General features: G+C 41.3%; 1 protein-coding gene across 4 annotated transcripts in view; it reads right to left on the reverse strand.

The window, feature by feature from the left end:
• Positions 1–22,842, reverse strand: part of col16a1 (collagen, type XVI, alpha 1) — a 149,572-nt gene that overhangs the window by 68,428 nt on the left and 58,302 nt on the right. For all 4 annotated transcript variants that reach the window (XM_038972322.1, XM_038972324.1, XM_038972323.1 and 1 more), the window contains exons 11-28: positions 22,758–22,814; positions 21,453–21,479; positions 18,299–18,343; positions 17,916–17,954; positions 17,698–17,760; positions 13,891–13,935; positions 13,599–13,694; positions 11,988–12,026; positions 11,757–11,801; positions 10,535–10,570; positions 9,905–10,018; positions 9,619–9,654; positions 4,849–5,010; positions 4,466–4,510; positions 4,273–4,308; positions 4,013–4,066; positions 3,775–3,825; positions 3,513–3,656 (exon numbers count right to left, since the gene is read on the reverse strand). In XM_038972322.1, coding sequence (XP_038828250.1) covers positions 3,513–3,656; positions 3,775–3,825; positions 4,013–4,066; positions 4,273–4,308; positions 4,466–4,510; positions 4,849–5,010; positions 9,619–9,654; positions 9,905–10,018; positions 10,535–10,570; positions 11,757–11,801; positions 11,988–12,026; positions 13,599–13,694; positions 13,891–13,935; positions 17,698–17,760; positions 17,916–17,954; positions 18,299–18,343; positions 21,453–21,479; positions 22,758–22,814 — 1,134 coding nt within the window. The remainder of the gene's footprint in view (positions 1–3,512; positions 3,657–3,774; positions 3,826–4,012; positions 4,067–4,272; positions 4,309–4,465; positions 4,511–4,848; positions 5,011–9,618; positions 9,655–9,904; positions 10,019–10,534; positions 10,571–11,756; positions 11,802–11,987; positions 12,027–13,598; positions 13,695–13,890; positions 13,936–17,697; positions 17,761–17,915; positions 17,955–18,298; positions 18,344–21,452; positions 21,480–22,757; positions 22,815–22,842) is intronic.

Consider the following 22,842-nt stretch of genomic DNA (forward strand, 5'->3'; position numbering starts at 1 on the left):
TACTTTTTTTAAACTCACAAGAGCTCTGACGAAGGCCGTGAGGCCGATACATAAGCTTATTAAAGATCAGTGATACTATCAAGAGCAGTGTGCAGATTCCTCCTCTTTTTCCTCATCTTATCCGGCTGTTGCCATGCACCTGTTGCCATGCACCTGTTGCCATGCACCTGTTGCCATGCACCTGCAAAAAATATAGCTCAAATGTGTGAGTGCCTTTTGAATTTTGAATTTGACTTTACAAACAACAAAAGGGCTTAATTGGAGTCTATTTCTTCGGAGCCTAGACCTATATAAAATAACTTAACTGGCTGAGGTAGGCTATGGGGCTTAACAGCCTAATAGAAGTAGGATTTTTTTTATTAGGCCTACTTACAATTGCAACTAGTCAAAAATGTAGCATCCTACATAAAACAATAATTTAAAGAAAAAAAAGTCTGCACGTGTCACGGATCCCTCTGGAACTTTCCCTGTTCCCACTAATTAGTACTTGTATAAGTGTGCCCTTTGGTTTCCATTGGGCTGTCGATTATTGTTCCAATGTCCATTGGTCGTGTGTTGTGTTGTTTTGGCTTTCGTGCCACGTGTATTGTGCAGAAGATTATGGGTCTCGTCCAGTGTCATAATCATTGTGCGATTGTGTATTTATTCAAGGTACTCCTCGCTCTTTTGTTTGGGTCTCAACCCTGTGTTTTGTATAGTGTTTTTTTGGTCTTTGTCCTCGTGCTTGTATATGGCACGCTGTAATTTGGGTAAATAAAACCCCCTGGTCTCCCAACCATTTATACCAACGTGACAGAAAAATCGACCATTAAGGGAGACAGCGGGAATGGCCCGTTTGACGACCCTGCGACTGGTTCGTCCAGCGCCGCCACAACTTCGGCAGCTGCAACTGGGTCGTCCGACGTTGCCACAACGGGTCAGTCCGACAACGCTACTTCAGCAGCCGCAACTGGCCCATCCGACGCCGCCACAACCGGTCCGTTCGACGCCACTGCTACTGGTCCGTCCGACGCCACCGCAACTTCGGCAGCAGCAACTTTGGCTGCTGCATTGGGTCCTGATCGACCCACACTGCGTTCCTGTAATCGTCCTCGAGACCAGTGTCGTTGTGCTGCTTGTGCAGCGCTTCAGGGGGGGAGTACTGTCACAGATCCCTCTGGAACTTTCATAGCGCACACCTGTCCCCTGTTCCCACTGATTGTATTTGTATATATGTGCCCTTTGTTCACCATGGTGCTGTCCATTATTGTTATGCCCCTCCTTCTGTAGTACAGACATGGCCTGCTCTCCCTGATGTAAGGCACTTTCCCATGTTTACTACAGAATGTATTGTAGACTGCACATTAGCCTAATAAACAAATAAACACACTTCGTTAGTAAAATAATGATAAAAAATACCCTTTCAAAATCCATATGTTGATTTAGTTCTGGATCCATAACGAATTACAATGGGAATAAATATCCCTGATTTACAGAAATATTGGAACAAAGTTGTCTAATGAAGGCAAACAATTTAGAATCCTCCAGTCTTGTAGCCTACTTTCGACCGTCATGTTGTACATCGCCATATTTTCCATTCCATCCTACCGGAAACCCTGAGGGTTTTGTTTTTTGTTTTTCTCCGAATAGAAACATCCTAATATTAATCTAATTAATTAACTTCTCTAGGGTAGGGGGCAGCATTTTCACGTTTGGATGAAAAGCATACCAAATGAAACTGCCAGCTACTCATCCGCAGAAAAAAAGATATGCATATTATTAGTAGATTCGGATAGAAAACACTCTGAAGTTTATAAAACTGTTTGAATCATGTATGTGAGTATAACGTAACTTATTTAGCAGGCAAAACCCCGAGGACAAACCATTCAGATTTTTCTTTTTGAGGTCACTCTCTTTTCAATGATTTTCATTGGGAAACCAGATTTCTAAGCGCCTTGCTTGCAGTTCCTACGGCTTCCACTGGATGTCAACAGTCTAGAGAAATTGGTTGAGGTTATTCCTTTGTGTAATGAAGAAATACGGCCATCTTGAAGTCGAGTCACTCTAGGTGTCCTGTGAGATAGAAGCGCATGACCAGAAGGCATGCTACGGTTGGTTTTAATCCTGTATTGAACACAGATCATCCCGTCTTCAATTTGATCGATTATTAACGTTAAAAAATACCTAAAGTTGTATTACAAAAGTAGTTTGACATTTTTTGGCAAAGTTTACAGGTAACCTTTGAGATATTTTGTCGTCACGTTTGAGCAAGTTGGAACCTGTGTTTTTCTGGATCAAACGCGCCAAATAAATGGACATTTTGGATATATATCGACGGAATTAATCGAACAAAAGGACCATTTGTGATGTTTATTGGACATATTGGAGTGCCAACAACAGAAGCTCGTCAAAGGTAAGGCATGAATTATATTTTTATTTCTGCGTTTTGTGTCGTGCCTGCAGGGTTGGAATATGCTTATCTCTCTTGGTTTACAATGGTGCTATCCTCAGAAAATAGCATCGTTTGCTTTCGCCGAAAAGCCTATTTGAATTCTGACATGTTGGCTGGATTCAAAACCAGTGTAGCTTTAATTTGGTATCTTTCATGTGTTATTTAATGAAAGTTTGATTTTATAGTAATTTTCATAGTAATTAATTTGAATATGGCGCTCTGCATTTTCTCTGTCTTTTTGCCAAGTGAGACAGTAGCGTCCCGCCTAAACTCAAATGTTTTGATATAAATATGAACTTTACCGAACAAAACATACATGTATTGTGTAACATGAAGTCCTATGAGTGTCATCTGATGAAGATCATCAAAGGTTAGTGATTAATTTTATCTCTATTTCTACTTTTTGTTACTGCTGTCTTTGGCTGGAAAAATGGCTGTCTTTTTCTGTGACTTGGCTCATACCTAACATAATCGTTTGGTGTGCTTTCGTCGTAAAACATTTTTGAAATCGGACACTTTGGCTGGATATACAACAAGTGTAGCTTTAAAATGGTGTAAAATACTTGTATGTTTGAGGAATTTAAATTATGGGATTTCTGTTGTTTTGAATTTGGCGCCCTGCAGTTTCACTGGCTGTTGACGAGGTGGGACGCTACCATCCCACATACCCTAGAGAAGTTAAGCCACATTTCTTAAAATCAATCCCATATACTATGTTATTACAAAAAAGGTTTTCAATTCTCTGGTAATGCCAATACGGAATACTATGCAAAGATGCCCTCTGGTGGTCAAACGAGCAATAACTTGCGGTAACAGGAAAAAATGGCTGAGAATTAAATGACGTGCCACAGAATTCTGCGGCAGCACGCAAGGCTGCAGTATGACGCAACTTTTAAAGGAGGAACCACTGTACACACTGAACTACGTTCAGGTTGGTGTTTTGGTAGGTTTGACAGACGCATCTGTATGTTGTTGGCTGGTCATGTTAAACAAGCATCGTCAAACTTATGACAAACCTGGATAACGAAGTCAGCAGAGAAGCCCGTTGCAACTCTCTTCCTGTCAGGTAGAGTGGTCTCACCTGTTTGCCATCGGCGCCCACTCCTGGAAGCCCGGGAGGCCCTGGAAGGCCAGGTTCACCTGGCGTACCTGCTAGCACCTTGACAATGGACGTCCCACTGCCCACCTCTGAGGGAGAAGACTGGCACACCTCACACGACGCACCCTGGGGTGGACGGGAGACACACTGGGTTAGGATGGGTGGCAAAACTCTCCCACACACCTGTGTGGACACACGGATAGTCATACTTTCATGTGTAGACATGCACGGACACACACTTCACCTTCTCGCCCTTAGGACCTGGAGTTCCCAGACCAGGAATCCCTGCATCTCCCTGTCAGAAGAATCAAATGACACACTCTAACACAACATAACACACTCTAACACAACACATTACACAACAACCTAACACAACACATAACACAACACATAACACAACATTACACACTCTAACACACTCTAACACAACATGGTGACATCAGCCAGTATTAGATGTAGTGTCTGTTATCTCCATCTCTCACCTTTATCCCCTTCAGTCCATCCTTGCCACTAGGTCCTCTGGGTCCAGTTTTGCCCTAACAGATAAATAGTTACAGTACATGTCATCACCTTATCTCCAAAGAGAATCGCAACCTCCAACTGAAATCATTTCTGCATCAGTAATTTCTGGAAAGTATTTTATCATAACGGGTGACAACTATGAATATAAAGTATGTTGATAAAACTATCAGTCACTGAAAAGAGTCTAGTGAAATCACTCTTAATGGTAGTCTACACTCACCGTTTTACCGTCAGCTCCTTTGCCACCAGCGTTACCCTGGAAACAAGATAAACTGTAATGTCAACAGAACTGTACAAATTGCTTTTGAACTAAATCAACATTCTAGTAATAGAGTCGTTTTAATGGGTAAGATACATAAACACATTTATTCCATCAGTCTCTGCACCTACTTGGAACCTTACTCAGTACACACCTTTTCTCCTCTTAGACCTGCCAGGCCAACGAGTCCAGCCTCCCCCTGTAAAGCACCAACAGAGTGGAGGAGTTACTTCCGGGTCAGATACACAGAAACAGGAACAACACAGGTACAAACAAACACACACACACACGCACACCACAGGAGGCTGCTGAGGGGAGGACGGATCATAATAATGGTCTGAAAGGAGCAAAAGGAATGGCATCAAACACTTGGAAACTATGTGTTTGACGTATTTGCAGCCATTCCACCTATTCCGTCCAGCCATTACCACAAGGCCCGGAACTCCACAATTAAGGTGCCACCAACCTCCTGTGACACACAAGACAACACAACAGAACACACACTAACACATTCATTTCCAAAAAACACACATTCACCTGTTCTCCCTTCTGTCCAAGCCCAGGTTCTCCTTTCTCTCCTTTGAGTGTCAGAGTTTGTTTCATAGCAACCATGTTGGCAGCAGGTATTTCACCCAGGGTGGGGCACACAGCACATGCGTCACCCTTTTCCCCTTTGACCCCATCCGATCCCACCTCTCCCTGCCAAGCACACAGACACACATCATAACAGGGAGTCAGATTAGTGATAACACCCACTAATAGGCATGCTTCCTTTAAGGTGTAGCGTCTAAAGTGGTGTCCAAACAGATCAGTTAGTCTAATGTGGTGTCCAAACAGATCAGTTTAATGTGGTGTCCAAACAGATCACTTTAATGTGGTGTCCAAACAGATCAGTTAGTCTAATGTGGTGTTCAGACAGATCAGTTTAATGTGGTGTCCAAACAGATCAGTTTAATGTGGTGTCCAAACAGATCAGTTAGTCTAATGTGGTGTCCAAACAGATCAGTTTAATGTGGTGTCCAAACAGATCAGTTAGTCTAAAGTGGTGTCCAAACAGATCAGTTAGTCTAATGTGGTGTCCAAACAGATCAGTTTAATGTGGTGTCCAAACAGATCAGTTAGTCTAAAGTGGTGTCCAAACAGATCAGTTTAATGTGGTGTCCAAACAGATCAGTTAGTCTAATGTTGTGTTCAAACAGATCAGTTTAATGTGGTGTCTCTAACAGATCAGTTAGTATAATGTGATGTCCAAACAGATCAGTTTAATGTGGTGTCCAAACAGATCAGTTAGTCTAATGTGGTGTCCAAACAGATCAGTTTAATGTGGTGTCCAAACAGATCAGTTAGTCTAATGTGGTGTCCAAACAGATCAGTTTAATGTGGTGTCCAAACAGATCAGTTTAATGTGGTGTCCAAACAGATCAGTTAGTCTAATGTGGTGTCCAAACAGATCAGTTTAATGTGGTGTCCAAACAGATCAGTTAGTCTAATGTGGTGTCCAAACAGATCAGTTAGTCTAATGTGGTGTCCAAACAGATCAGTTTAATGTGGTGTCCAAACAGATCAGTTTAATGTGGTGTCCAAACAGATCAGTTTAATGTGGTGTCCAAACAGATCAGTTTAATGTGGTGTCCAAACAGATCAGTTTAATGTGGTGTCCAAACAGATCAGTTTAATGTGGTGTCCAAACAGATCAGTTTAATGTGGTGTCCAAACAGATCAGTTTAATGTGGTGTCCAAACAGATCAGTTTAATGTGGTGTCCAAACAGATCAGTTTAATGTGGTGTCCAAACAGATCAGTTAGTCTAATGTGGTGTCCAAACAGATCAGTTTAATGTGGTGTCCAAACAGATCACTTTAATGTGGTGTCCAAACAGATCAGTTAGTCTAATGTGGTGTTCAGACAGATCAGTTTAATGTGGTGTCCAAACAGATCAGTTTAATGTGGTGTCCAAACAGATCAGTTAGTCTAATGTGGTGTCCAAACAGATCAGTTTAATGTGGTGTCCAAACAGATCAGTTAGTCTAAAGTGGTGTCCAAACAGATCAGTTAGTCTAATGTGGTGTCCAAACAGATCAGTTTAATGTGGTGTCCAAACAGATCAGTTTAATGTGGTGTCCAAACAGATCAGTTAGTCTAATGTTGTGTTCAAACAGATCAGTTTAATGTGGTGTCTCTAACAGATCAGTTAGTATAATGTGATGTCCAAACAGATCAGTTTAATGTGGTGTCCAAACAGATCAGTTAGTCTAATGTGGTGTCCAAACAGATCAGTTTAATGTGGTGTCCAAACAGATCAGTTAGTCTAATGTGGTGTCCAAACAGATCAGTTTAATGTGGTGTCCAAACAGATCAGTTTAATGTGGTGTCCAAACAGATCAGTTTAATGTGGTGTCCAAACAGATCAGTTTAATGTGGTGTCCAAAAAGATCAGTTTAATGTGGTGTCCAAACAGATCAGTTTAATGTGGTGTCCAAACAGATCAGTTAGTCTAATGTGGTGTCCAAACAGATCAGTTAGTCTAATGTGGTGTCCAAACAGATCAGTTTAATGTGGTGTCCAAACAGATCAGTTTAATGTGGTGTCCAAACAGATCAGTTAGTCTAATGTGGTTTCCAAACAGATCAGTTTAATGTGGTGTCCAAACAGATCAGTTTAATGTGGTGTCCAAACAGATCAGTTTAATGTGGTGTCCAAACAGATCAGTTTAATGTGGTGTCCAAACAGATCAGTTAGTCTGATGTGGTGCCCAAACAGATCAGTTAATCAACTATATCTAGTGTGGTGTCCCTAACAGATAAGTTATTCTGATGTCGTGTCCCTGACGGATCAGTTTGTCAAATATATCTAATGTGGTGTCCCTAACAAATCAGTTAGTCTAATGTGGTGTCCAAACAGATCAGTTTAATGTGGTGTCCAAACAGATCAGTTTAATGTGGTGTCCAAACAGATCAGTATAATGTGGTGTCCAAACAGATCACTTTAATGTGGTGTCCAAACAGATCAGATAATAAACTATATCTAATGTGGAATCCCTAACAGATCAGTTAGTATAATGTGGTGTCCAAACAGATCACTTTAATGTGGTGACAAAACAGATCAGTAAGTCTAATGTGTTGTCCCTGATGGATCAGTTTGTCAACTATATCTAATGTGGCATCCCTAACAGATCAGATAGTCAACTATATCTAATGTGGTGCCCCTAACAGATCAGATAGTCAACTATATCTAATGTGGTGTCCCTAACAGATCAGTTAATCTAATGTGGTGTCCAAACAGATCAGTTAGTCTAATGTAGTGTCCCTAACAGATCAGATAGTCAACTATATATAGTGTGGTGTCCCTAACAGATCATTTATTCAACTATATCTAATGTGGTTTCCTTAACATATCAGTTAGTCAACTATGTCTAATATTTTGTCCCTAACAGATCAGTTATTCAGCCATAGAGGAGACGCTGGCCACAATCCAGCTGTCATGTCACTACATGATCTGTGGTTTGGGATAGGGAAGACCGCTAAACAATTACAGTATGTGGTTACAGGCACAGTGTGGTGTGTGTGTGTGTGTGAGGAACCTTGAAAGCACTTGTTTGTCTATACACACAGTGCTTTCGGAATGTATTCAGACTCCTTGACTTTCCCCACATTTTGTTACGTTACAGCTTTATTCTACAATGGATTAAAAAAATCATCATCAATCTACACACAATACCCCATAATGACAAAGCGAAAACAATTTTTGTTGGAATTTTTGCAAATTTATCAAATAAATAAACAGAAATACCTTATTTACATAAGTATTCAGACCCTTCGCTATGAGCTTTGAAATTGAGCTCAGGTGCATCTTGTTTTCATTGATCATCCTTGAGATGTTTCTACAACTTGATTGGAATCCACCTGTGGTAAATGCAATTGATTGAACATGATTTGGGAAGTCACACACCTGTCTACATAAGGTCCCACAGTTAACAGAGCAAAAACCAAGCCATGAGGTTGAAGGAATTGTCCGTAGAGATCCGAGATAGGATTGTGTCGAGATCCCCAAGAACACAGTGGCAAAACTGAGCAATCGGAGGAGAAGGGCCTTGGTCAGGAAGGTGACCAAGAACTAAATGGTCACTCTGACAGAGCTCCAAAGTTCCTCTGTGGAGATGGGAGAACCTTCCAGAAGGACAACCGTCTCTGCAGAACTCCACCAATCAGGCCATTATGGTAGAGTGGCCAGACGGAAGCCAGTCCTCAGGAAAAGGCACATGACAGCCCAAAAAAGACTCTCAGACCATGAGAAACAAGACTCTCTGGTCTGATGAAACCAATATTGAATTCTTTGGCCTGAATGCCAAGTGTCAAGTCTGGAGTAAACCTGGCAAAATCCCTATGGTGAAGCATGGTGGTGGCAGGATCTTGCTGTGGAGATGTTTTTCAGCGGCAGGGACTGGTAAACTAGTCAGGATCGAGGCAAAGATTAATGGAGGAAAGTACAGAGAGATCCATGATGAAATCCTGCTCCAGAGCGCTCAGGGCCTCAGACTGGGGCGAAGGTTCCCCTTTCAAACAGGACAACAACCCTAAGCACACAGTCAAGACAACGCAGGGGTGGCTTCGGGAAAAGTCTCTGAATGTCCTTGAGCGGCCCAGCCAGAGCCCGGACTTGAACCCGATCGAACATCTTTGGAGACACTTAAAAATATCTGTGCAGCAACGCTCCCCATCCAACCTGATAGAACTTGAGAGGATCTGCAGAGAAGAATGGGAGAAACTCCCCAAATACAGGTGTGCCAAGCTTGTAGCATCATACCCAAGAAGACTCGATGATGTAATCTCTGTCAGATGGGTGTCAACAAAGTACTGAGTAAAGGATTTGAATACTTATGTAAATGTGATATTTCCCTTTTTTATTTTTAGCAAATTAGCAAACATTTCTATAAACCTGTTTTTGCTTTGTCATTATGGGGTAGATTGATGAGGAAAAAACAATTTAATCAATTTTAGAGTAAGGCTGTAATGTGCCGATGGCACTGTACATATGCGTGTGTGTACATTTCCATTTTAGTAATTTAGCAGACATTCTTATCCAGAACACCTTTTCACCTAGTCGGTTCGGGATTCAAACCAGCAACCTTTTGGTTACTGGCCACCTGCTCTGAACAGCTAGGCTAACTGCCTCCCTTGGTATACTGGTGTGTATGCACCTACAGTATATGAGTGTGTGTGCGTGTGTGTGCACAGTTGAGTTAGAGGCTGTACGTAATCCCATTCTCAAAGCACATGAATGAAACATGAGATATAAAGGAACTCTGTACCTTCTCTCCCGCCTTCCCATCTGATCCTTGAAGACCCTGATGAATAGAAAACAGGAGATGAGAAGGAGGGAGGAGAGAAGGAGGAAGGAGAGATGGAGGGAGGAGAGAAGGAGGGAGGAGAGAAGAGGAGAAGAAGAGAAGATGAGATAATAAATATTTCTAGCTTTAAATGAGCATTTCTGAATTCCTTGATGACTATATTAAACATAAATCGCTATATGCACATCTTGCAGAGTGCACCTTTAAAGGGTCAACGGTTAAGAGTTAGGGGTGCTATATGTCTCACCGGGAGGCCAGGGTCTCCTATGCCAGGCTCTCCTTTGGGCCCCGTCTTCCCCTGGAGGGCTACAGTGTTGCCCAGGTCTTCAGACAGGACGGGACACAACTCACACGGGTCACCCTGTGAGACAGACACACAGAGTAAAAGAGAGTCAGAGATGTACAGACACAAACCCACAGATGTAGAGACACAAACACAAATGTAGAGACACAAAATAGTCACAGGTATAGAAACACAAACAATCACAGATGTAGAAACACAAACATTCACAGATGTAGAAACACAAACAGTCACAGATGTAGAAACACAAACAGTCACAGATGTAGAAACAGAAACATTCACAGATGTAGAAAAACAAACAGTCACAGATGTAGAAACACAAACAGTCACAGATGTAGAAACACAAACAGTCACAGATGTAGAAACACAAACAGTCACAGATGTAGAAACAGAAACATTCACAGATGTAGAAACACAAACATTCACAGATGTAGAAACACAAACATTCACAGATGTAGAAACACAAACCCACATATCTAGAGAAGTATAGATACACACACCGACAAGTCAATAATATAGAGATATTTAGAGAGAAAATCAAGATAATTCAAGCCGGGACACTGAGGGTTAAGTCACCTTATCTCCTTTACCGCCACCAGGACCCCTAGGACCCTGAAAACACAACAGCAATACATTATAGTAGAGCATGATGATGAGGTTTCAAATTACACGCTGACTAACATGACTGACTAACATGACTAAAGGACTAATTGACTAACATGACTAACATTACTAACTTACTAACATAACTAGCACGACTAACGGACTAACATGACTAACTGACTAACATGACCAACTGACTAACATGACTGATGGACTAACACAACTAACAAACTAACGTGACTAACATAACTAGCACGACTAACTGAATAACATGACTAACGGACTAACATGTCTAACTGACTAACATAACTAGCACGACTAACGGACTAACATGACTAACGGACTAACATGACTAACTGACTAACATGACCAACTGACTAACATGACCAACTGACTAACATGACTGATGGACTAACACAACTAACAAACTAACGTGACTAACATTACTAACTGACTAACATAACTAGCACGACTAACTGAATAACATGACTAGCTGAATAACATGAGTAGCTGAATAACATGACTAGCTGACTAACATGCCTAGCTGACTGACATGCCTAACGGACTATCATGACTAACATGACCAACTGACTAATTGACTAACATGGCTAAATGACTAACATGGCTAAAGTAATAACATGACTAACTGGATAAAATAGCTAAAAGACTAACATGACTAACTGACTAACATGGCTAAATGACTAACATGACTAAATGACTAACATAGCTAAATGACTAACATGGCTAAATGACTAACATGACTAAATGACTAACATGACTAAATTACTAACATGACTAACTGGATAAAATGGCTAAAGGAATAACATGACTAACCTGACTAACATTACTAACTGATTAACATGACTAACTGGCTAACCTGACTAACTGGCTAACATGACTAACTGGCTAACATGACTAACTGGCTAACATGACTAACTGGCTAACATGGCTAACTGGCTAACATGACTAACTGGCTAACATGACTAACTGGCTAACATGACTAACTGGCTGACATGACTAACTGGCTGACATGACTAACTGGCTGACATGACTAACTGGCTAACATGACTAATGGACTAACGAGACTAACAGACTAACGTGACTAACATTACTAGCATAACTAACACGACTAACTGACTAACATGACTAACTGACTAAAAAACAAAACATTTATCTGAACGCATCCTGTACTCACAGGATCTCCTGGCTCTCCATCTTTCCCTGGTGTCCCAGAATCCCCCTGGGACAGGAAGAGAGGAACAAGACATAGTAACCATAACAAAAGTGGTAACATTCCAGAAATGTACATTGTTGTGGGATGTGTTATTATCAAACAATGTAGTCTGCATACTTTATATACTGCAGCCTTCAAAGTTTCGAAGTAGAATTTAATTGGATTTAAAATAATACCGCAGATATTTTTTACCTTTTCTCCATTCGATCCAGGTGGTCCTCCTGGGGTGCCCTAGGAACAAAACCAAACACAAAAAAAGAGAGCTGAGCAACTATCCCCCTCTCTAACTGTCTCTCACTTTCTCTGTCTACCAGAGCCAAACAGACGCACACAGGGTCTGCTCTCGAAGATTCTTGGTTTCAGTCAAGGGTAACACACTGTGTCTGCACTAAGATGTGTTAGAGGTGGATTTATACATTTTCTATATCTATAAATTTGTCTTAATATCATAATCCCTTCTGCATACAGAGTGATATTGTTGGGAAAGTTACTAATAATGTAACGGCTTTCCTCCTCTTCATCCGAAGAGGAGGAGCAAGGATTGAACCAAAATGCAGCTTCTTGAGATGACATGATTTATTAAATTCAAGACGAAAAAACACGAAAACACTTTAACAAACTACAAAACAACAAACGACGTAGACGCACCTGAACATAAGAACTTACATGACACGAAGAACGCATGAAACAGGAACAGACTACATAAACCGAACAAACGAACAAACAAACCGAAAACAGTCCCGTGTGGCGCAACGTACATAGACACAGACACAGGAGACAACCACCCACAACAATCAATGTGAAAACACCTACCTTAATATGGCTCTCAATCAGAGGAAATGAAAACCACCTGCCTCTAATTGAGAACCATATCAGGTCACCCTTTAACAAACATAGAAACACATAACATAGACTACCCACCCAAACTCACGCCCTGACCGTCAAACACATACAAAATAACAGAAAACCGGTCAGGAACGTGACAAATAACTAATGCAGAGGATTTTCTCTCTCTCTCAGAAACACAAGCCACTGAGTGAGGCACTCATTCACAGCTCACCAAGAGATTCAAGGACAAACGGGCAGACAGACTGAAAACAGGCTTTCTTAAGCTGAACCATAATTGTCAGTGACCTAAATTAATTGTGTAACTAATGCCTATGACCTATGACAACAAACTAATAACCAGGCTGAGGAGGCAACCAGGCTTATCAAGCAGCTACAAACGTATTTTCATTTTATTCAACAAATCCCATGGTTTAACCTGCCTATAGTCAGACAGCTGCAAGATTGCTTTGTTTCTATAATACATTTTCCAGACATGATTAATCTTCTCCTGTCTATGTACAAATGTCATTTATATTTTGCATACGGCCTACCCACCGTTCTATATTAACCAATCAAGTAGCAGTCTTATTTGACAATCAAAGGAGGAACTCTCTAGGACCTCCTCCTAAACCTAGGGGTTTATAATAGTCTGTCATTATAATCCCTGTGTGTGTTCTCCTGTGTACATCATGGTATTAAAGAATTTGAAGTGAAGTTTCGATTGTCGATTTCACCTTTCAGATGCTTTTAGGCTCTAGTCAAAGGTAACACACAGTGTCTGCTCTAAGATTCTTCTTGGCACAAAAGCTGCATCCATATAGCCGGCCTTTGCCTGCCAAACCCAGCCCCACCCTGCCCAGTGCATAAAGCATCAGACAGCTGGGAGGCAGGAGACATATTAAAACAGCACTCTGACTCCTGACCAGAGGATGGCACAGATAGATGGGACAGAATTCCAGGGCAGACACTACTCACTGGTAGGCCTGGTTTTCCAATTCCTGGAAATCCTGGAAGTCCGGGGTTTCCCGGTTCTCCTGCTAGTCCCTCGGGCCCCACTTTTCCAGAGGTACCCTGGGAAAACAAGTTACTAAAGGTTAAAATTCAAATAGTTCAAATTGACATGAAACAGAAAATGAAAGTTGGATTTCGAGTGTCACTAACACCATGTGTTTACAGTACATGTAGATAGGAAAGTACAGTGTACATACAATGGAAGTATCCATACTGTATTTAAATAGTGCTACATTAAGAAAAGTGTAGCTCTCACCTTCTGTCCCTTGGGTCCCACCACACAGATGGATCCAGCTCGACCCTGTAGACACACACAAAACATAGTGACATCATCAGTGTGCGACGTGGCCAGAAGAAGACTGGGTCACCTGTTTTGTAGCATTATTTGGTGTAGAACTGTATCGATCCCTGTATCGATTTCTCTCAATTCCAACAGATATTGTCATTTTACTGCTGCTATTTAATTATTTATTAATTTTATTTTCTATTTTTTACTCATCCATTTTTTACTTAACACTTATTTTTCTTCAAGCATGGTTGGTTAAGGGCTTGTAAGTAAGCATTTCACTGTAAGGTCTACACCTGTTGTATTCGGTGCATGTGAAATATACAATGTGATTTGATTTGATTGTGGAATGTCTGCCTCCCCATCCTCCACCTGGTTGTAGATATCACTCAGCTCTAATAAACAGTATGAACACCTCTGCTTACAGGATATCTTAACCTGAGAGAGCACACACACAAACACCAGTGGAGGCTGCTGAGAGGAGGACGGCTCCTAATAATTTCCAGAACAGAGCACAAGGAATGGCATCAAACACATGAACTAGAGATGGGACAATAAACTGAAAATGATCGACACCGACCAAAACAACCCCTTATTGTGGCCATTTTGCTGAAGAAAAAACCTATAAGGCCCCACTAGAAAAATGTAAAATGAAATACGTTTGCTGATAACTGTAGTAGTAGCAGTAGTAGTAGTAGTAGTAGTAGCAAAGCAAAAAAATGTAGAGGTAGCAGAAGTAGCAGTAGTAGTAGTAGTAGTAGAAGTAGCAGTAGTAGTAGAAGTAGCAGCAGTAGTAGTAGAAGTAGCAGCAGTAGTAGTAGTAGTAGTAGTAGTAGTAGTAGTATTGATAGCAGTAGAGGCAGTAGTAGTAGTAGTAATAGTTGTAGTAGCAGTAGCAGCAGCAGAAGTAGTAGTAGCAGTATTAGCAAAAGCAGATATAGAGGTTGCAATAGCAGAAGCAGCAGTAGTAGTAGTAGTAGTAGTAGTAGTAGTAGTAGTAGTAGTAGTAGTAGAAGTAGCAGTAGTAGTAGTAGAAGTAGCAGTAGTAGTAGTAGTAGCAGCATCAGTAGTATCAGAAGTAGTAACAGTAGCAGCAGTAGTAGTAGCAGTAGTAGTAGTAGTAGTCGTAGCAGAAGTAGTAGTAGTTGAGGCAGCAGTAGTAGTAGTAGTAGTAGTAGCAAAGCAAAAAAATGTAGAGGTAGCAGAAGTAGCAGTAGCAGTAGTAGTAGTAGAAGTAGCAGTAGTAGTAGAAGTAGCAGCAGTAGTAGTAGAAGTAGCAGCAGCAGTAGTAGTAGTAGTAGTAGTAGTAGTATTGATAGCAGTAGAGGCAGTAGTAGTAGTAGTAATAGTTGTAGTAGCAGTAGCAGCAGCAGTAGTAGTAGTAGTAGCAGTATTAGCAAAAGCAGATATAGAGGTTGCAATAGCAGAAGCAGCAGTAGTAGTAGTAGTAGTAGTAGTAGTAGTAGTAGTAGAAGTAGCAGTAGTAGTAGTAGAAGTAGCAGTAGTAGTAGTAGTAGCAGCATCAGTAGTATCAGAAGTAGTAACAGTAGCAGCAGTAGTAGTAGCAGTAGTAGTAGTCGTAGCAGAAGTAGTAGTAGTTGAAGCAGCAGTAGTAGTAGTAGTAGTAGTATTGGTATTAGCAGTAGTATCAGTAGTAGCAGTAATAGTAGTAATAGAAGTAGTAGTGGTATTAGTAGTAGCAGTAGTATTAGCAGTAGCAGTAGTATTTGCAGTAGCAGATTTAGTAGTTGCAGTAGTAGTTGCAGTAGTAGTAGCAGAAGTACAATTAGCAGTAGCAGTAGCACCAGCAGTAGTACTTTGCAGTATTAGTAGTAGTAGCAGTAGCATTAGTAGAAGCAGCAGCAGCAGCAGTAGTAGCAGTAGTAGTAGCAGGAGCAGTAGTAGTAGTAGTAGTAGCAGTAGGAGCATCAGTAGTAGTACTAGCAGAAGTAGCAGTAGTTGTGGCCGTAGAATTAGCAGAAGTAGTAGCAGTAGCAGCAGTAGTAGTAGTAGTAGTAGTAGTAGCATAAGTAGAAGTAGCAGTAGTAGCAGTAGCAGCAGTAGTAGTAGTAGTAGTAGTAGTAGCATAAGTAGAAGTAGCAGTAGTAGCAGTAATAGTAGTAAAATAAGTAGTAGTAGTATTAGAAGAAGTAGCAGTAGTAGTAGTAGTAGCGGTAATAGTAGTAGTAGTAGTAGTAGTAGTAGCAGTAGTAGTAGTAGCAGTAGTAGTAGTAGTAGCGGTAATAGTAGTAGTAGTAGTAGTAGTAGTAGCAGTAGTAGTAGTAGCAGTAGTAGTAGTAGCAGTAGTAGTAGTAGTAGCAGTAGCAGCAGTAGTAGTAGTAGTAGTAGTAGTAGCATAAGTAGAAGTAGCAGTAGTAGCAGGAATAGTAGTAAAATAAGTAGTAGTGGTATTAGAAGAAGTAGCAGTAGTAGTAGTAGCAGTAGTATTAGCAGTAGCAGCAGTAGTAGTAGCAGTTGTATTAGCAGTAGCAGTAGTGTTTGCAGTAGCAGTAGTAGTTGCAGTAGTAGTTGCAGTAGTAGTATTAGTAGCAGAAGTAGAATTAGCAGTAACAGTAGCACCAACAGTAGTTCTAGCAGTATTAGTAGTAGTAGCAGTAGTAGTAGTAGTAGCAACAGTAGCATTAGTAGTAGTAGCATTAGTAGTAGTATTAGTAGTAGTAGCATTAGTAGTAGTAGTAGTAGTAGCATTAGTATCAAATCAAATCGAATGTATTCATAAAGCCCTTCTTACATCAGCTGATATCTCAAAGTGCTGTACAGAAACCCAGCCTAAAACCCCAGACAGCAAGCAATGCAGGTGTAGAAGCACGGTGGCTAGGAAAAACTCCCTAGAAAGGCAAGAACCTAGGAAGAAACCTAGAGAGGAACCAGGCTAAATTTAACGTTAATGTGATAATTCAGTCACTTTATCGCCATATGGATTTGTTTCCATATCGCTCAGATGTTCTGAAGGTTCTGAACTTATCTCTCTGTTTTCCAGTCATTCATACACAGGCCTATATACACACACATACGCACACACACGCCCACACACACACGCCCACACACAAGCCCACACACACACCCACACACACACCCAAGCCCACACACACACTCTGTAAATTCCTCTTTATCGCCACAGTATAAAACTTTCCATGCGTATACACCACGCTAGGCTGAAAGGGTGAGATTAAAAGGTTTAAATCAGCCTGAATCAGCCAGGTTGAGTGAGAAGAACACAGTCAATGAGGTAGCATTGATTCTGCTGGCTTTGTTGCTCCAGTCTAATCTAGCAGGCATTAGGCAGATTTAACACCCAGAAAGACACCAGACACAGCAGATTAGATATCTGTACAGGTCTAGGCCTTGAAGAGGAATTCAGTGTAATTCTACTAAACTCCCCTTAGCCTGATAGGAGGATGTGGGAGTGTGTGTCTGTGTGTGTGAGAGAGATGATTTGTTTGTGTGTGTGTTTGTATGTGTCTCGTGTGTGTTCAAGCGTGAGTGAATGTGCGTCTGATTGTGCTAATTATAAGACAGACACATGCTGTTCATTCTAGTAAAATAGGAAGTGATGTTTACGGTTTGCTAACTACCCGGCATATTAGCATAATAGGAATATCATTATAAATGCAGAAACAGGCATGCTTTTATGCTGCCATTTTCTCAGAGAATGCTTTTTTGCTGCCATTTTCCAAGATAAATATTTTTTGTTTCTTAGCAATGAAGGAGATGATGATGATGGTGATGATGTCACAGAGATAAGCTGCCACTCACATCCTTTCCTGGGGTGCCAGATAGTCCATGGAGACCAACCTCGCCCTTCTGTCCTTTATCTCCCTGAGATAAAGAGAGAGAAGGGGGTGGAGGGAGACACAAGTTAATACCAACTTCTATCAAAGGGACAGACAGCAAAACAAACAGACACATACACATCTAGAATTTCAGACAGACAGACTGGACAGCCAGGACAGTCAGTTGTTTACTAAACATACCTTGTGTCCAACAGCTTCTCCCCAGTTAGCGGGCATCACCTGCAGAGAGAGAGAGAGAGAGAGAGAGAGAATGAGGACCAACATGAGACCAGGCAGATTGATGAGCAGTGTTAATGTTGACGCAGTGGAACACACACACACGCACACGCGCACACACACACACACACACACACACACACACACACACACACACACACACACACACACACACACACACACACACACACACACACACACACACACACACACACACAAATCTATACAAATCTAATCTATACACACATCATTCTGGATAGTTGAGCTAATGCTGCAAATGAATATTCTGTGCCCATTGTACCCCAATATAAAAGTCACTCAGAATGTTATACATGGGAGATACTCACCGACTCGCCTTTCTCCCCCTTCTGTCCCATGCGTCCCTCTTTGCACTGAGAAACAGAGAGATGTCAGGACACAGAAACACCCACACACAATGTATCTAAACTCAGCAAAAAAATAAACATCCCTTTTTCAGGTCCCAGTCTTCCAAAGATAATTCATAAAAATCCCCAAAACTTCCCAGAGCGAAGAGCCTGGCTAGGGCCATTCCCCCCAGAAATGTCCGGGAATTTGCAGGTGTCTTGGTGGAAGAGTGGCGTAACGTCTCACAGCAAGAACTGGCAAATCTGGTGCAGTCCATGAGGAGGAGATGCACTGCAGTACTTAATGCAGCTGGTGGCCATATCAGATACTGACTGTTGCTTTTGATTTTGACCCCCCATTTGTTCAGGGACACATTAGTCAATTTCTGTTAGTCACATGTCTGTGGAACTTGTTCAGTTCATGTCTCAGTTGTTGAATCTTGTTATGTTCATACAAATATTTACACATGTTAAGTTTGCTGAAAATAAAAGCAGTTGACAGTGAGAGGACGTTTCTTTTTCTGCTGAGTTTATCTTTGTAAATGGGGTACTATGGAGAGCTGCTTAGCCACCTATATGCTTGTGTGATGAGTAACTTTGCCTAAGACCTGCAGAGTTGTTTTGGCTCGCCAAACTTTAGTTTTAGTTCAGAGGGCTAATACAGTCTTTAGTTCAGAGGGCTAATACAGTCTTTAGTTCAGAGGGCTAATACAGTCTTTAGTTCAGAGGGCTAATACAGTCTTTAGTTCAGAGGGCTAATGCAGTCTTTAGTTCAGAGGGCTAATACAGTCTTTAGTTCAGAGGGCTAATACAGTCTTTAGTTCAGAGGGCTAATACAGTCTTTAGTTCAGAGGGCTAATACAGTCTTTAGTTCAGAGGGCTAATACAGTCTTTAGTTCAGAGAGCTAATACAGTCTTTAGTTCAGAGGGCTAATACAGTCTTTAGTTCAGAGGGCTAATACAGTCTTTAGTTCAGAGGGCTAATACAGTCTTTAGTTCAGAGGGCTAATACAGTCTTTAGTTCAGAGGGCTAATACAGTCTTTAGTTCAGAGGGCTAATACAGTCTTTAGTTCAGAGGGCTAATACAGTCTTTAGTTCAGAGGGCTAATACAGTCTTTAGTTCAGAGGGCTAATACAGTCTTTAGTTCAGAGGGCTAATACAGTCTTTAGTTCAGAGGGCTAATAGTCTTTAGTTCAGAGGGCTAATAGTCTTTAGTTCAGAGGGCTAATACAGTCTTTAGTTCAGAGGGCTAATACAGTCTTTAGTTCAGAGGGCTAATACAGTCTTTAGTTCAGAGGGCTAATAGTCTTTAGTTCAGAGGGCTAATAGTCTTTAGTTCAGAGGGCTAATACAGTCTTTAGTTCAGAGGGCTAATACAGTCTTTAGTTCAGAGGGCTAATACAGTCTTTAGTTCAGAGGGCTAATACAGTCTTTAGTTCAGAGGGCTAATACAGTCTTTAGTTCAGAGGGTAATACAGTCTTTAGTTCAGAGGGTAATACAGTCTTTAGTTCAGAGGGCTAATAGTCTTTAGTTCAGAGGGCTAATACAGTCTTTAGTTCAGAGGGCTAATAGTCTTTAGTTCAGAGGGCTAATAGTCTTTAGTTCAGAGGGCTAATACAGTCTTTAGTTCAGAGGGCTAATACAGTCTTTAGTTCAGAGGGCTAATGCAGTCTTTAGTTCAGAGGGCTAATACAGTCTTTAGTTCAGAGGGCTAATAGAGTCTTTAGTTCAGAGGGCTAATGCAGTCTTTAGTTCAGAGGGTAATACAGTCTTTAGTTCAGAGGGTAATACAGTCTTTAGTTCAGAGGGTAATACAGTCTTTAGTTCAGAGGGCTAATACAGTCTTTAGTTCAGAGAGCTAATACAGTCTTTAGTTCAGCGGGCTAATACAGTCTTTAGTTCAGAGGGCTAATACATTCTTTAGTTCAGAGAGCTAATGCAGTCTTTAGTTCAGAGAGCTAATACAGTCTTTAGTTCAGAGGGCTAATACAGTCTTTAGTTCAGAGGGCTAATACAGTCTTTAGTTCAGAGGGCTAATACAGTCTTTAGTTCAGAGAGCTAATACAGTCTTTAGTTCAGAGGGCTAATACAGTCTTTAGTTCAGAGAGCTAATACAGTCTTTAGATCAGAGGGCTAATACAGTCTTTAGTTCAGAGGGCTAATACAGTCTTTAGTTCAGAGAGCTAATACAGTCTTTAGTTCAGAGGGCTAATACAGTCTTTAGTTCAGAGGGCTAATACAGTCTTTAGTTCAGAGGGCTAATACAGTCTTTAGTTCAGAGGGCTAATACAGTCTTTAGTTCAGAGGGCTAATACAGTCTTTAGTTCAGAGGGCTAATGCAGTCTTTAGTTCAGAGGGCTAATACAGTCTTTAGTTCAGAGGGCTAATACAGTCTTTAGTTCAGAGGGTAATACAGTCTTTAGTTCAGAGGGCTAATACAGTCTTTAGTTCAGAGGGCTAATACAGTCTTAGTTCAGAGGGCTAATACAGTCTTAGTTCAGAGGGCTAATACAGTCTTTAGTTCAAAGGGCTAATACAGTCTTTAGTTCAGAGGGTAATACAGTCTTTAGTTCAGAGAGCTAATACAGTATTTAGTTCAGAGGGCTAATATAGTCTTTAGTTCAGAGGGCTAATACAGTCTTTAGTTCAGAGGGTAATACAGTCTTTAGTTCAGAGGGCTAATACAGTCTTTAGTTCAGAGGGCTAATACAGTCTTTAGTTCAGAGAGCTAATACAGTCTTTAGTTCAAAGGACTAATACAGTCTTTAGTTCAGAGGGCTAATACAGTCTTTAGTTCAGAGGGTAATACAGTCTTTAGTTCAGAGGGCTAATACAGTCTTAGTTCAGAGGGCTAATACAGTCTTTAGTTCAGAGGGCTAATACAGTCTTTAGTTCAGAGGGCTAATACAGTCTTAGTTCAGAGGGCTAATACAGTCTTTAGTTCAGAGGGCTAATACAGTCTTTAGTTCAGAGGGTAATACAGTCTTTAGTTCAGAGGGCTAATACAGTCTTTAGTTCAGAGGGCTAATACAGTCTTTAGTTCAGAGAGCTAATGCAGTCTTTAGTTCAGAGGGCTAATACAGTCTTTAGTTCAGAGAGCTAATGCAGTCCTTCACTTGGACAAGACACTTACTGTACCAGATTCACTGCAGTCTGAACCCTAGGAGAGATAGAGATATATATATAGAGAGAGAGACGGAGAGAGATAGAAAGAGAGAGAAAGGGGGGAGAGAGAGAGGGGAGAGAGAGCAGGAGAGAGAGAGGGGAGAGAGAGAAAGAGAGATGGGGCGAGAGAGAGAGGGAGGGGACAGAGAGAGAGAGAGGGGGGGGGACAGAGAGAGAAAGAGACAGAGTGTGTGTGAGAGAGAGAGAGAGAGAGAGAGAGAGAGAGAGAGAGAGAGAGAGAGAGAGAGAGAGAGAGAGGGGAGAGGGAGGAAGAGAGAGGGGAGAGGGAGGGAGCGATAGCGCGACAGAAAAGAGAGAGTGAGACAGATGGACAAAGTTTGGTGTTAAGTTTGCTTAACTCAGTATGTATGGCACTAAATCAATGCAGATAAAATGAATATTTGGAAAGTGATGCTAAAATAAAATAAAAATTATACTAATGAGACTTGACAGTGATTTAAATATTTATGAAACTCTCGGTGTTTGATGATGATGCTGCTATGATTCAATGTATGTATGTGTGTATTTCGGAGGTGGGCTGATCAGTGAGTGTGTGTGTGTGTGTGTAAGTGTGTACATGTACGTTTGTGTTTGTGTGCATGCTTGCATGTGTCTAAGCGTGTCTGGACAACACAGGTGATGATGTCACACATTCCACCACGATTAGTTTGGGTATACACACTCCTACAGCCACATCTTCACTGCCGCTCCACGTGTGTTTGTGTGTGTGTGTGTGTGTGTGTGTGTGTGTGTGTGTGTGTGTGTGTGTGTGTGTGTGTGTGTGTGTGTGTGTGTGTGTGTGTGTGTGTGTGTGTGTGTGTGTGTGTGTGTGTGTGTCAGTATTAGATGTCCATCTATGTCTGAGGAGAACGGGAGATGATGTGGAAACCGGCCACTAGGGGCAACAGTAAGCGCTGGTTGCAAGTTCAAATCCAGTGATAGAAAGCTGTTTTTGAGATGTTTATTTGAATCCTTTCCCAAACCCTAACCCTTACCGTAACCATTTAGAGGTAATGCTTAACCTTAAGATTTCAGGGGGTTAATGCCTAAAATTAACCTTTACTTTACAAATTCTGAGTTAACCTTAAACACTTTGAAATTTGACGTTTGGAACAACTTCAAAATTTGACGTTTGAGAAACATGGATGAACGTCTAATTCTGACTGGAGACTGTGAGAGCTGGTAGGTGTGTGTGTGCCCGTTCAGTATTTTCAAATGTATGTGTGTACGTGTGTGTATTTGCAGTGTGGGTGTGTGTGTATTATTTTCTCACCCGATCTCCCTTCTCTCCCTTCATTCTGTGCTGTCCAGTGTGTCCAACTGAGGCCAGCTGAAACAAACAAACAAACCAAACATGA

The sequence above is a fragment of the Salvelinus namaycush genome, chromosome 32 (genome assembly GCF_016432855.1).
Source record: "Salvelinus namaycush isolate Seneca chromosome 32, SaNama_1.0, whole genome shotgun sequence".
Classification (NCBI taxonomy): domain Eukaryota; kingdom Metazoa; phylum Chordata; class Actinopteri; order Salmoniformes; family Salmonidae; genus Salvelinus; species Salvelinus namaycush.